Below are 11,732 nucleotides of genomic sequence, written 5' to 3'. Positions count from 1 at the left end.
GGTGTCATTCATTGTTAGCTCCAGGTTGTCATCAATGCTGGCGGTTGGTGGAGGGCTGATCTCCCAGTTACCTGGGGGTTCGTCAGTGAAAACCGATGCAAAGAAGTCTGAGAGTACTTCTGCCCTTTAGTCGTCTGTGTCAGCTAGCATACCATTTGGTTTTATTAAAGCGGGGATTGATTCTCTTATGGTAGTTTTTTTGGCGTACGTAACTCCAGAACTTTTTCGGATAGTAGGGGTCAAATTTTGAGCATTTTCTAAATCTTCCTAGGGCGAGAAAAACAAGACGTCACTCAACAAAGTACCCCTAGAGGGAATGTGGGCAGAATGTGGAGAAGTTCAAATGTAATGAAGTTCAAATTTTATTTACACGGTGCGTGGAACAGTTGGTCGACTCGAATAACGAAAAACTATTAACGATCAAGAGGAAAATAAATGAGTTTCACTTCGTAACACACGAATCCTTTTGAGCCTATAAAGATGATTGAAGTTTGTAGATTTTGTTCATCGCAACAAATGTAAAAGCCTGTTGAAATTACTGAAATTGAGCTCAATTATCAAATTGAAAAAGGCTGATGTTGACTTATTTTAATATAGATATACACAAGTAGACCAACTGCAAACGAAATATCGTGTGATGTTGATGTGGTGGTTGTAGTTAAAACGCCAAACAAACTTGAAATTTTGAACATCCATTCGCCGTTGGAATCTGTCGAATCTTGATTTTGAATCCTTAAAAAATGTGATTCAAACCATATTGCATTTTTCTACAATCAACCATCAGGCAGTCTATGCAGAATAACTCAATCAGATATGAAAAACAATTTCAAATGTCTAAAAGGGGTTCAACCCTGTGAACCTAATATTGGCCAGGAATTTTAACTTAGCCGAAATCGAATGGGACACACATGGAACGATTAGCGAGAAAAACGAAGAGTGAGTTTCCTCATTTTTTTTTTTCAAATTAATCTGACTGTTAACTTTTTGACTGTTTTGGACTACTAAACCCTCAAAATTTGACCTCATCTTACCATCAGATGAAACTCTTAGTCCATATGAGGCTTCTCAAGTCTTTTACTATATCTTTTCACATTATAACAAACCAACTAATTGCTAGGAACCAGTTAGAGAATTATTGCAGCTCTTTCAAGTGCAACTACCATGAAATGTTGTCACAAATGAGCAGTCACAAGTTTCAATCTTGCTGCTAAATTAATATCGATGTTACCACACAGGTGTGGTATGACTAAATAATCGAACTTTTTGAAAGGCACACACCGAAGAGGACAAAGAAATGTCAAAAAACAATCAACCGTGGATAACTCCCCCAACATTGCACTTAATAAACAAGATTTCGACAAACCATAGAAAAGTACAAAAAGTGGTATTAACCCAAATTAAGATGAAAAGTGATTACATTTTGAAACCTATTGTGACAAAAGGCAGTAAACTGATAAAAACAGAGTAGAAAAAACTCTGTGGGACAAAACATGAATGTTAGCTTCAAATATCCTAAAATTCTTCAAAAAAGTAACCTTCTTTTCAAAATGCATCACAAAGAAACCCACAGAGAAGCAATTACGGATGAGACTAAAGCGGATCTGATAAAGAACTACTTTATATTGACTGTTAGCGAAGACGTTTTTGACAAAAAGAAAGTCAAATAATCGATGACACAGAAAAAGAAATTTTATCTAATTGAGAGTTAAAGTCGAAAACGTGACGAATTGCCAAAGTTCCGTTAAAACGAGCCTAGACAATCGCCTCATGTTCCTTGAAAAATCTGTTTCTCAATATTAGAAGGCCCAGAAAACTTCCAACCAAAAAATTGAGAGGTATTGTTTTGCCAATGGCTTAAGACAGAGATAGAAACGAAGTATCGGATTCAAAACCAAACATTCTCCTAATTTAAACATCGATTTTTTAAAAAGAAAAATTCATGTTACACGCAATAACTAACCGTTTTTAGAAACAGTGTCTGTTTACCAGCTTGGTTTTCTGCCAAAAAAGTCTGTAAATGTAAAATTTTTGTTAACATAAACGAAGATAAAGGTGCAAAAAATCAGCACTGTCTTCTATTATTTTTTGATTTCTCCAAGTTTTTCGATTGGCTAAAACATAACAAGCTCCACAGTAAACCCTTCAACCTGACCGGTAAAGAAAACTTTTGAATTCTGTTGAAAACTATTTTTATGGGGACAACGCAACCAGAAAGAAAGATAGCTGGTCACTGTGCAAGGAGCACAGAATGTTCCAACCATGGTTTAGAAAACTACGTTTTAGAAGTTTTTTTTTTCCAAAATAGTGTAGTTTCTTCTGCTTGATGTGATAAAAAAGATCTCACATAGAATTATTTTTAGGCATATTAGACAATCAGAGTAATATAGGCAAATTGGACAAAAACTTTTTTTTAAAAATCACTAGAAAAACAAAATTTTTTATAGAAAATTTCTGGTTCCCAAAATGAAGCTAAAAAAACTCTAAAACTAGTTTTTTTGCTCAAATTTAAGTTTTAAGGCCTTAAATTAGACATAATTCAGCTGTTGTAAGCCTGATTGCTTGATTTATTTGCTCGAATTAAGACGAAAAATCAAAAATTTGTTCGAATCACATCAAAAATTTGTTCGAATCACAATGTTCGAATTCCAACTGAAGTGGCTTTGATGTGATATATCTTTCGCACCAGTCCGATGATTATTTGTGGTACTTGATTTTCCGTGGTAATTAAAAAGAAAATGAAACTAAAACACACCCGAATACAAAGTTCCTCACCTTTTTTCAAATGGTCGGAACAAAAAGTAAATCGAGTGAAAGAGCTATCGAATCAGGTGTTTTGCAAGGTTCCGTCATGATAACAGTCCTGTTTCCTTTTTACGTTAACGGCCTCCCGATTTTTTCATCGCTAGCGTTTTTTTGCAGACGACCTGGAGCTTGTTTTCCGAAGCAAGGAAAAGATTTTGGGAAACTTAAGTGCGACCTCAACTATCTACCTAGCTGGACTGTGCAAAAATGCATTACTATTCAGCCTCAAAGAATGTTTTTCCTTTCCAAATTAAAAACAGAAAGCAAAAAAATAACCTTGAAAACCTAGTTTTTGAAATTCCAATTGTTTTTTGACTGGGTGAAATGATGAAGGACTCGTGAAGTAACCCCAGTTACAACGATAATCTTTTATACATTCTTTTTTTTATTAAAAAATTTCTCAAACATCTCACTGAAATTTCTACAAAAAAAAAGAAAAGAAACATTATTTTATTCATTAAAAATCATAGGTTGAAAAGGAAGTGTAAGTACATTGCTACATTGTGCGTACATTGCTAACTTCCTTTGGCTTCTAAACTTCCTTTTCCTTCTAGAGCCATTTTCTCTCGAATTTTCAGATCACGCTCTCTCTTCTTTGTCAATTTTTGCTCTGAACCGCTTCTGTTCGTTATTTTCGGGCATGTCAATTCTAACACATTGACACAATGACTATTCAAGTTTTTAAACAAAACTTAATGTTAAAACTGAAACACATGTTAAGACCAAACCAGTTCTTTTAATGTAAATGTATTTTCCAGAAAATCCAATGGTAGTCCTGACGCAGTCAAACTTGCAACTGAGCAACCCATCTCTCAGAAAGTATGAATCTTTAATCTATTGATTTGCCTAGGAAGTGTTTAAATATATTTTTTTTAAATTTAGAAATCTGACCTGTGATCCCAATATCTGCACGGAATCAAAATTGAGTAATGCCAAAGTATTGCTGACTGCAAATACAAACATTGGCTCAAAGATTCTGACAAAAACAAACCCGCTGAAAGCTACCTTAGATTATCCTATTGGACGAAGTTATACACTGAACCACAGGTGAGTCTTGGGAAGAAGCCCTTATTAATATTGTGACCGAGAATAGCTCAGTCACAATTGAAAGTTGGGAAATCCTAAATTCATTTTTCGTACTGATTCTGTTTTCCCAAAATAACTAAGTTAGCGGAAGTAGCGTGGTCATTTTACAAAACGACTAAATATTTTTTGGAGGAAAGTGGCAAAGGTACAGTTATCATGTAATTTAGCTGCCCAATTTATTATACCTCGAACTGAATAACTTCAATTCGTTGTCAGAATTACAGTTGCTGTATCGTTGTCAGTTGCTGTATCGATTGAGCGATATTATGAAAAAAAGCTGTTTATCATTTCAATTAGCAAAGGTCTTGCAACGCGTTATTAGAGGTTTTTTCCCGGAACAAATCTGCTCTCAGGGTGACTTTGTTGAATTTCCAAATTTGTTATTTCGGCAGCCAACAGATATAATTTGAACATGTCTGCATTTTAATAGTAAAATCACAGTGCGGAGGGGATATATTTTTTTTACTACCAGGCAGGCGGGGCCAGCTATAATTAATCCAGTCAATAGTTTTACCCGAGAGATTAGTTCATTAGCATATCACGAAAATTGGTGTGAAGTTGCTATGTTTGTGATACTAGGCTGGGGGATGTAATGGTAAAGATCCGATCCAGCTGCGAATTTTGCCATGGATATAGAGGTATCGCACATGCTTGGGTCAACAAAATTTAAATGTCGGACTATCGATTCTTTGCTTATATTTTATCGGCATAGTTAATGCAGCAAATGCAGCACGGATTTTGTCATCTTCTGGCTGAAGCAATTTTAATCTACGATCTAAGAATGATTTTTTCTGAAATAACATTTGTTTTCTTATATTATCTGCCTTACAGCCGTTTTCATATTGTTACACTTGCGAAATCAACAGTCCTGTAACCGTGAACTAGGCTGTAACCGTAAACTAGGTCCTGTAACCGGAAACTAGGAAATCAACAGTCCTGTAACCGGAAACTAGGCTGTAACCGGAAACTGTTAAGCTCAATTTCTTAAAATTTCAAATAAAACTAATGGTAGTAGTTTTTTAAGTAGTAAAGATTTATTAGGTAATTACCATATTAAGCAGAAATCAATATTTTGAGAAAAATTTTTGAATAATTTCTGAATGAAGTTTTTTGTCCTAATTTCCGTCGTCTCATTCTCCGTTCCTCTCCGTACGGTAATTTGTAAAATCATCAACTCTGATTTTGCATCATTCTCTCACTTTTTACAAAGAAAATTTTGTTTGAAAAACGCTTAAGTCAACTAGTATGGCGTAGTTCAGAGCGCAGAATAATTTCTTACGTTTGTAGCGATTCAAGAGGGATTAGTTTAAAATTATATATAAGAACAACTTTTTTTCGGCTTAACGGGAGTCGACCCAAGTTTTGTGGACTTGATTGCCGCTTACTAAATGATTATCAATGGCCACTTAATTTGAGAAATCAAAATAATTAATCAGAAAGTCCCGGTATCTGTTAACCTATGTCAGGCAACAATCAGTGGGCAAACAAAAATGATAAACTAGCCACAGTAAGATAAAAAAAATGGGCATAATTAATGTCAGTATATGTAAATATTTAAATCTATTTTTTTGCAGATGTATCAACGTAACTAAAATAAACTTATGCTTCACAACGCAATTAAAATAAATTTATGCAAAGAAAGTTAAGATATCGGAAGACACAGGGGTGTTGAGTCGATAGATATTGTGTATTTCAGCCACATGTTTGTTTGAGGTGGGGATAGCCTGCGTCATTACAGCCTTCTCTCATCGACCTCTGTTCTTATTGATGAGTCAAATGTATAAGAGTTTTATTTTAGGGATCATGATCCTCTGATACATATAATTGTACTTTTTAAGAGTGCAAAACTTATTTTGGTTCTGATGAAGGTGATTGCATTTGCGTAGGAGTCATCTCTCTTGGCGCTTAATTTAGATGCAATTCTTCTTAAAACTTTGATGGCAGAAGGCCCCGTTCCATCAGTGCATGCAAAAATTAATGGGTCGAAGGTGGCATTGTCGACTTTGATGATTCTTTGTTCTTATTTTCAGATTTTCATCATTTTTTCAGATTTTCATCATAACTAAATGAATCTTTTATTGTTTTCGGAGAACTTTTTGCTAGGGGATTGAATTCTTCAACATCAAAAAATGCTTGTTAAATCTGGACTCTCATAGACCGTTCGATTTGATGTCTAATCTTGCCTCATCTTCAGTGATCGTTGATTTTTAGTCGTAGTGCTCACCTTGTAACGGCTGAAGACTGGGCTCGATTTCAACATCATAACATTCATCATCTAATAAATTGCAAATGTGTCTCATATCTCGTTGTGCCTGATGATGGAGTAGCCCTCTTTTCGACATTGAAGTGATTGTGCGATTGTGAACTGTTCGCCGCATGCACATGCCATTGTCATATTCTTAGGTTCCCATCCGTATCTGAAAGATATACCATATCTGAATTCAGATTTGGTCAGATTCAAGTTCTAACGTTTCAGTGGGAGTGCATTAGGTCAACTCGATGATGCTTTCTTCGAGGCTAAGCGAGTATATATATATCTCTTTGTCAGTTAATTTGGCTCTTAGTTGCTAATTCTTTTATTTCAACATCTTCGCTTTTTCATTTTTTAATTACCTATCAATTTTTCTTGTATACTCGTAGTTGGTTTGCAAACAGCCTGATATCGCGAGTTTTCATATTCACGATCTTTAGGTAACAGCAGATTCAGGCCGCCGTCTCTAACTGGACGGGAAAAGATTTACGGTATTTCATGTCGTATGCGGAGTGGTCTAGTAAGTTGGACATTATCTCTTTTGATAGTATATAATCAGGAGTCTCCAAGAGATTGTTGCAGTTTGAAGTATTTCTTCATATAAATTTTAGGTTATTACCGATGTTTTGCATGTTCCGCTAATTTCGTCTAAATATTGGAATGTTATTCAGCTTATTCATATATGAAGCTTTCATGCGAATCTTCAGAGCCTATAATGCGAATGCTTTCTTGCGAATCTTCAGAGAATCCTCGGAGCCCAGAACACAATTATCGTTAATTTCATTGACGTCAAGATTATCAAAAGGTTTTTAAAGTTGTTTCTAAAGCAACGTTTTGTTTTTTAGCGCGAGGTCGCGGTTTAAACGGTTAAAAACGTTTTTTTTTTGCATCCATTAAAAGCATTGCGTGTGATTCCTCCGTATTGAAAATTTTTGAGTGAATGAATTGCATATTCGATACCCGATTTTTACTTAAGCAGAGCTCAGTGTTTCTGCAAAGTAGACTGAGATTTTTTGTAAGCATTGTATAATACTGCGCGCAATTGTTCGTCGAATCACCTACCCGACACTAATTGGTCGTACTCCGCGTTTTTTGTCAAGCGCTGTAAAGCGGCATGCGTTATAGCAGTATAGGAATTCAAAATTTTCCTTGGCAATTCTGATTGATAACTATGCAATAGTTTCGCAGAGGTCACTAGTAGATGTTGTAAAGCTCGTTAAAATGTCTCTGTTCATTTGCATCTAATCCGTATCTAATGCATGTTTTTGTCGTATCGCAAGTGATGCGAAGATTCGCTTGGTCTCTGTGTCTAAAAGTGTGCATTTATTTGTTACAAAAGTCCGATTTTTTTGGTTGCTTACGCTATATAGGGCCTTTTTCCGGTTAGCGTATTAACTCAGTTGAATCCCCTGCTGACCATGCAGCTGATTTCTTTTCACTTCTCTTCTTTTCTCTTTACATCTTTCAGGTTGCTTCCCCCTTGGCACGGAGGTAAAGCAGTTGCCTTTGCACCCTGAGGTCTGGGGTTCGAGTTATGGCCGGACCTTGTTTTTTTTTCAGTATCAAGGAAAATGAAGAAAAAAAGTCGGAGAAAAGGGAAATTTTGGTTGTTCGTTTGTTCGCTTAATTTTTTTGCCTACATTGCCACAACGGATTTTGCTTGTGCTGTAGACAGTTTTCATTGTAGTTGCATGTGCAAGTGTTGTTTATTCTATTTCAGGGGGGACTTGAAAGATTTGTGAAAAACCTTAAAAAATATTGTTTTCGGTTTAAGTGGTTTCAGCTCAAATATTGTTGGCTGAGTTGCCCCATCACTGATTTGGCTCGTGCTGTAAAAATTTTTCCTTTTACTTGCAGTTGCAACCGTTGTCCATTGTTGTTCAAGATGATTTGTTTAAATCATAATTTAAATTATAATCGGATCAAAGATTGTCGGCTTAGTTTCTTATACGTAAATTTTGTTCCGTTGTTGCTGATTTAAATTTCAAATGTCCGGCGTGTTTGCTTGGTATTGAATACAAACTTATTTGCTAAAAGGAAGGCAGGTTCCGCTCTGGCAGAATGGTGCACAAAAATTGTTGGGTTCAAATTTTTTTTTATGAGAAACCCCAGCGGAATGAAAAGTTGTGCATTGACCCAGCTTTCTCTAAGATAATTGTCTGAAAGAAGTTTCAATCATAAAAGATTTTTGAAATTGAAAGAGCTGTAATGTGAGGTATTTCATCATCATTGAATATGGTTAAAAAAAGTCAATCATTTTTTATCTCGGTTGCCCTGAACTCATTAACTTATCCATTTACTTGTTGGCTATAATTTGAAAGGTATATTGCAATTTTTCAAATCATTTGATTGTTTTTAAATAGCATATAGTTTTGTTATGAAAGTGATGCGATGACGTGCTGCGCCTCTGCGCACACTAGATTGCTTCGCATAGGTTGAATTTAAATGAGCTATTATGAAATTCTCTTGTTAAATGGTTCGGTTGTTGTTGGTCTTAAAAACAGCAAAAGTTAACTGAAAAATAGGAAAGATCTTTCATTTTTCTCCGTTAGTTTTTTGTTTTTACTTTGTTTTTTTTTCACATAGCTTATCTTTTTATGTCTTAGTTTTGTCTTTTTTAGGCTATCTGGAGGCCTATCATCCAACTTGCCTGGAAAATTTTCAGTTAAAAACAGTACAGTACTGAGCAGCGGGGATAGTGGCTTGAAGCATCAACTCGAGAATCCTTTGCTTTCCAGCAGCAAAGCGGCTCCCGGACTAGCTGGGATTGAGAACAGTTCAAATAAACTGAAATCGAACTTGAACTCGAATTTGAAACCAGAGTTAAAGTGTTTTCAATGCCGATCAGCCTTAGAGACAAGGTAAAGTTTTTATACACTAATTGATTCGAGCTGCTGCTTATTATACGCTCTATTTTAGATTGAAAACGAGGGCTCTCGAAACGCGTGTAGGTATCGAAGTAGTAACTCATAGCTCTCTGGTCTCAGGGAACCTACAGGGTTCCAATCTTTCCGATGGGAAAACCACTACTCAGAATCTGCCGACGTCGGTCTTGTCGCATGAGAAACTGATAGAGAAACCTCGCGTGTCATTCGGTGGTCCTAAAGATGCTCCCGTGTTAGTGGATTTAGATGATTTTTCATCGGATGCTGTTCAAATAGACGAGGAACGCAGGTTCCAATTTGAGAAACCGATCTTCCCTCCTTTGAATGAGTCGAGGGACGCAGATGAATCACCGATACAGGCTCTTGATAAAATCAAGGTAAAGACAACTTTATCATTGGTTGGCTGCATTTCAAGCCGAGCTATGATTGTTACCGTATTGCATATAAATAGGTGAAATGAAGGATATTTCCAAGTGAAGGAATTAAAGGGATTTTCAATTTTTTTTGTTCTAATAAATTGTTGAATGAAGTAGTGTAACATTTTAGAAAACGCTGATAAACACAATCAGCGGAGCTCTCATTGCTGCTCCAAACTTCACAAACCCAGCTGATGAGGCTGTGATCAATATAACACAGCAGTTGAACAAAATTGCGAGAAGTCAAGACCCTGAATTTATCCTCAAGGTTCGTCACCACAAAAGGAAAAGACCGTTTTCAAGAAAAATTAACCAGAGCGATTTGCGTGGAAAACCGAAAAAGTCCTATAATTGATAACCGAACCAAGTTTTTTGATCGGTTTTGGTTATCATAACGCATTTTAATACACATCTTGTTTCTCTGATTTGTGAAGATGTTTCAAAACTGTAAGATTTAAGTCCTAATCAACTAAAAACTATCAATTTTTAAACTACTTTTAAGAGTAATGAACGTAGTCTTAAAAAGTCTTAAAATTTGTTCACGCTCAGTTTTGATTTTTCGCGGTTTGACTTGTTTTTTTTCAGTTCAGTGCATTTCTATTGTTGAAAGGAAGGCATACTCCACTATCGAATAGCAAAATTGTAAAGGTCACGAAAAACGTGATCAACTTCTATTTTCGAAAATGGGAATTAATTATCAGATTTCCCAGCGAAATAAAAGTTTTACCTATTGATCCAGTTTTCTCAAATTGGGGAAATTTTAACAAAAAGGTGTCCATTATAAACTGTTCTACGAATTCAAAGAGTTTTAAGGCCATCTAATTTTTACTTCGAAGTTCAAAAGTTGAAGATTTTTGATAAAAAAACAAGCGTTTTTTTTTTGTTTTCTTGCGTTCATTACCATTTGCCAACTGTAAGTTGGCTATGTTTTGAAAGTCTAATTTTGTTTATAGTCATGAGCGTAGTGAATACTCTGATTTCTGTGTTGGTGATTTTTTTTTACACTAGCGACCTAGTACGAACCTTCTTTTTTTTAACTCGCAAATTAAAGTGTTCACTTATTTGGCACTTTTGCTATAATCACGATATGTAGCATTGAAAGTTTCATAGCATCTGTTCTCAGCTTTTTTTGGCTAGTGTTTGTGATCAGTTAAGCAACAGTGGCTGAGTGGTTAGTGTGTTTTACTTATAATCTATAGGTCACAGGATCGAGCCCGAAACTGAAAAGAATTTTGAAAACTAATTCGAGGCTTGTTTCAACTTTTTTATTGCTATTTATTGAGATACTTTTTGCCGTGTTCTCGCTGTTTTTTATTTTGAAAAACATATAAAATTAATCACGCTAAAATTTGAATTTTCGCGGTTTGACTTTTGATTTCTTTTTAGTTCATTTCTTTTGTTAAAAGGAAGCTAAACTGCACTGTCGAACAGAAAAAGTTTAAAGATCCCTAAAAACGTGATTTACTTCAAGTTTCGAAAGTGGACTTTAATTTTTGGATTTCACATCGGAATAAAAAAAATCAACCTTTGAATCCAGTTTTCTCAAATTGAGTTAATTTTATCAAAAAAAGTTAATTTTATTTTTGTTCATTAATTTCAAAGTGCTCTAGGGGCCTATATTTTTTCTTTGAAATTCGAAAGTTGAAGTTTTTTTTCCCAAAAACAAGTCAGTTTTTTGTTCTATTTCCTTGCGCTCATGACTCTTTTCCAACTGTCTGCTGGCTACGTTTTAATTTTCAGCTTGCTTTGTACTCGAGACAGCAGTTGAATCTGAGGACTGTGAGCAACTTCTTGCTTGCCTACAGTTCCTACGAACCAGCATGCAGACCCTACCTGAAGAGATACTTCAAGAAAAGTATCGTCCTACCAACAGACTGGATTGAAGTGGCAGAACTGTACCAGGTAATGTCTGATTCTATTTGTGTTAACGCTTCCTTTTAGAGGTTAGATTTTTAAAGAAGTGCTACCTTGTAAATGCCCAAACTGAGACTGGACGGTGACATGCGTCGATTGATCTAAATGTTTAAGTTGGTAGACGATGAGTTGGGTTTCACTGTTATGTATAGAATCATTCTTTGGAGAGCGACTTGAAATGAAATATGGCAGAAATTTTTGGAGTTGCGGGTAGTGAATATTGTGAGTGAGAACTACTGAGGATGTTTACAAGGACATTTTCTTTTAGGGCCTTTCATTTTGGGGTATGATGAGTTATGTTGCTTGGGTTGTAAAAACGTGCATAAAGCTGTTTTATATACAATGCAATAAGTGCAAGATTTAATCGACTGTTCTCAT

The 11,732-nt window shown here is 35.5% G+C and overlaps 1 protein-coding gene across 1 annotated transcript in view; it reads left to right on the top strand.

Annotated features, from left to right (window-relative positions):
- The first annotated feature begins 893 nt into the window (after nucleotides 1-893).
- LOC134841733 (telomerase protein component 1-like) overlaps nucleotides 894-11,732 on the top strand; it is a 126,368-nt gene continuing 115,529 nt past the window's right edge. The window contains exons 1-7 of the mRNA XM_063857769.1: nucleotides 894-936; nucleotides 3,561-3,621; nucleotides 3,685-3,849; nucleotides 8,761-9,000; nucleotides 9,059-9,401; nucleotides 9,571-9,708; nucleotides 11,181-11,342. Of these exons, the coding sequence (XP_063713839.1) occupies nucleotides 909-936; nucleotides 3,561-3,621; nucleotides 3,685-3,849; nucleotides 8,761-9,000; nucleotides 9,059-9,401; nucleotides 9,571-9,708; nucleotides 11,181-11,342 (1,137 nt within the window). The 5' untranslated portion in view covers nucleotides 894-908. The remainder of the gene's footprint in view (nucleotides 937-3,560; nucleotides 3,622-3,684; nucleotides 3,850-8,760; nucleotides 9,001-9,058; nucleotides 9,402-9,570; nucleotides 9,709-11,180; nucleotides 11,343-11,732) is intronic.

Source organism: Symsagittifera roscoffensis, chromosome 3, assembly GCF_963678635.1.
Source record: "Symsagittifera roscoffensis chromosome 3, txSymRosc1.1, whole genome shotgun sequence".
Lineage (NCBI taxonomy): Eukaryota > Metazoa > Xenacoelomorpha > Acoela > Convolutidae > Symsagittifera > Symsagittifera roscoffensis.
This window is presented reverse-complemented; position numbering and strand designations above follow the sequence as displayed.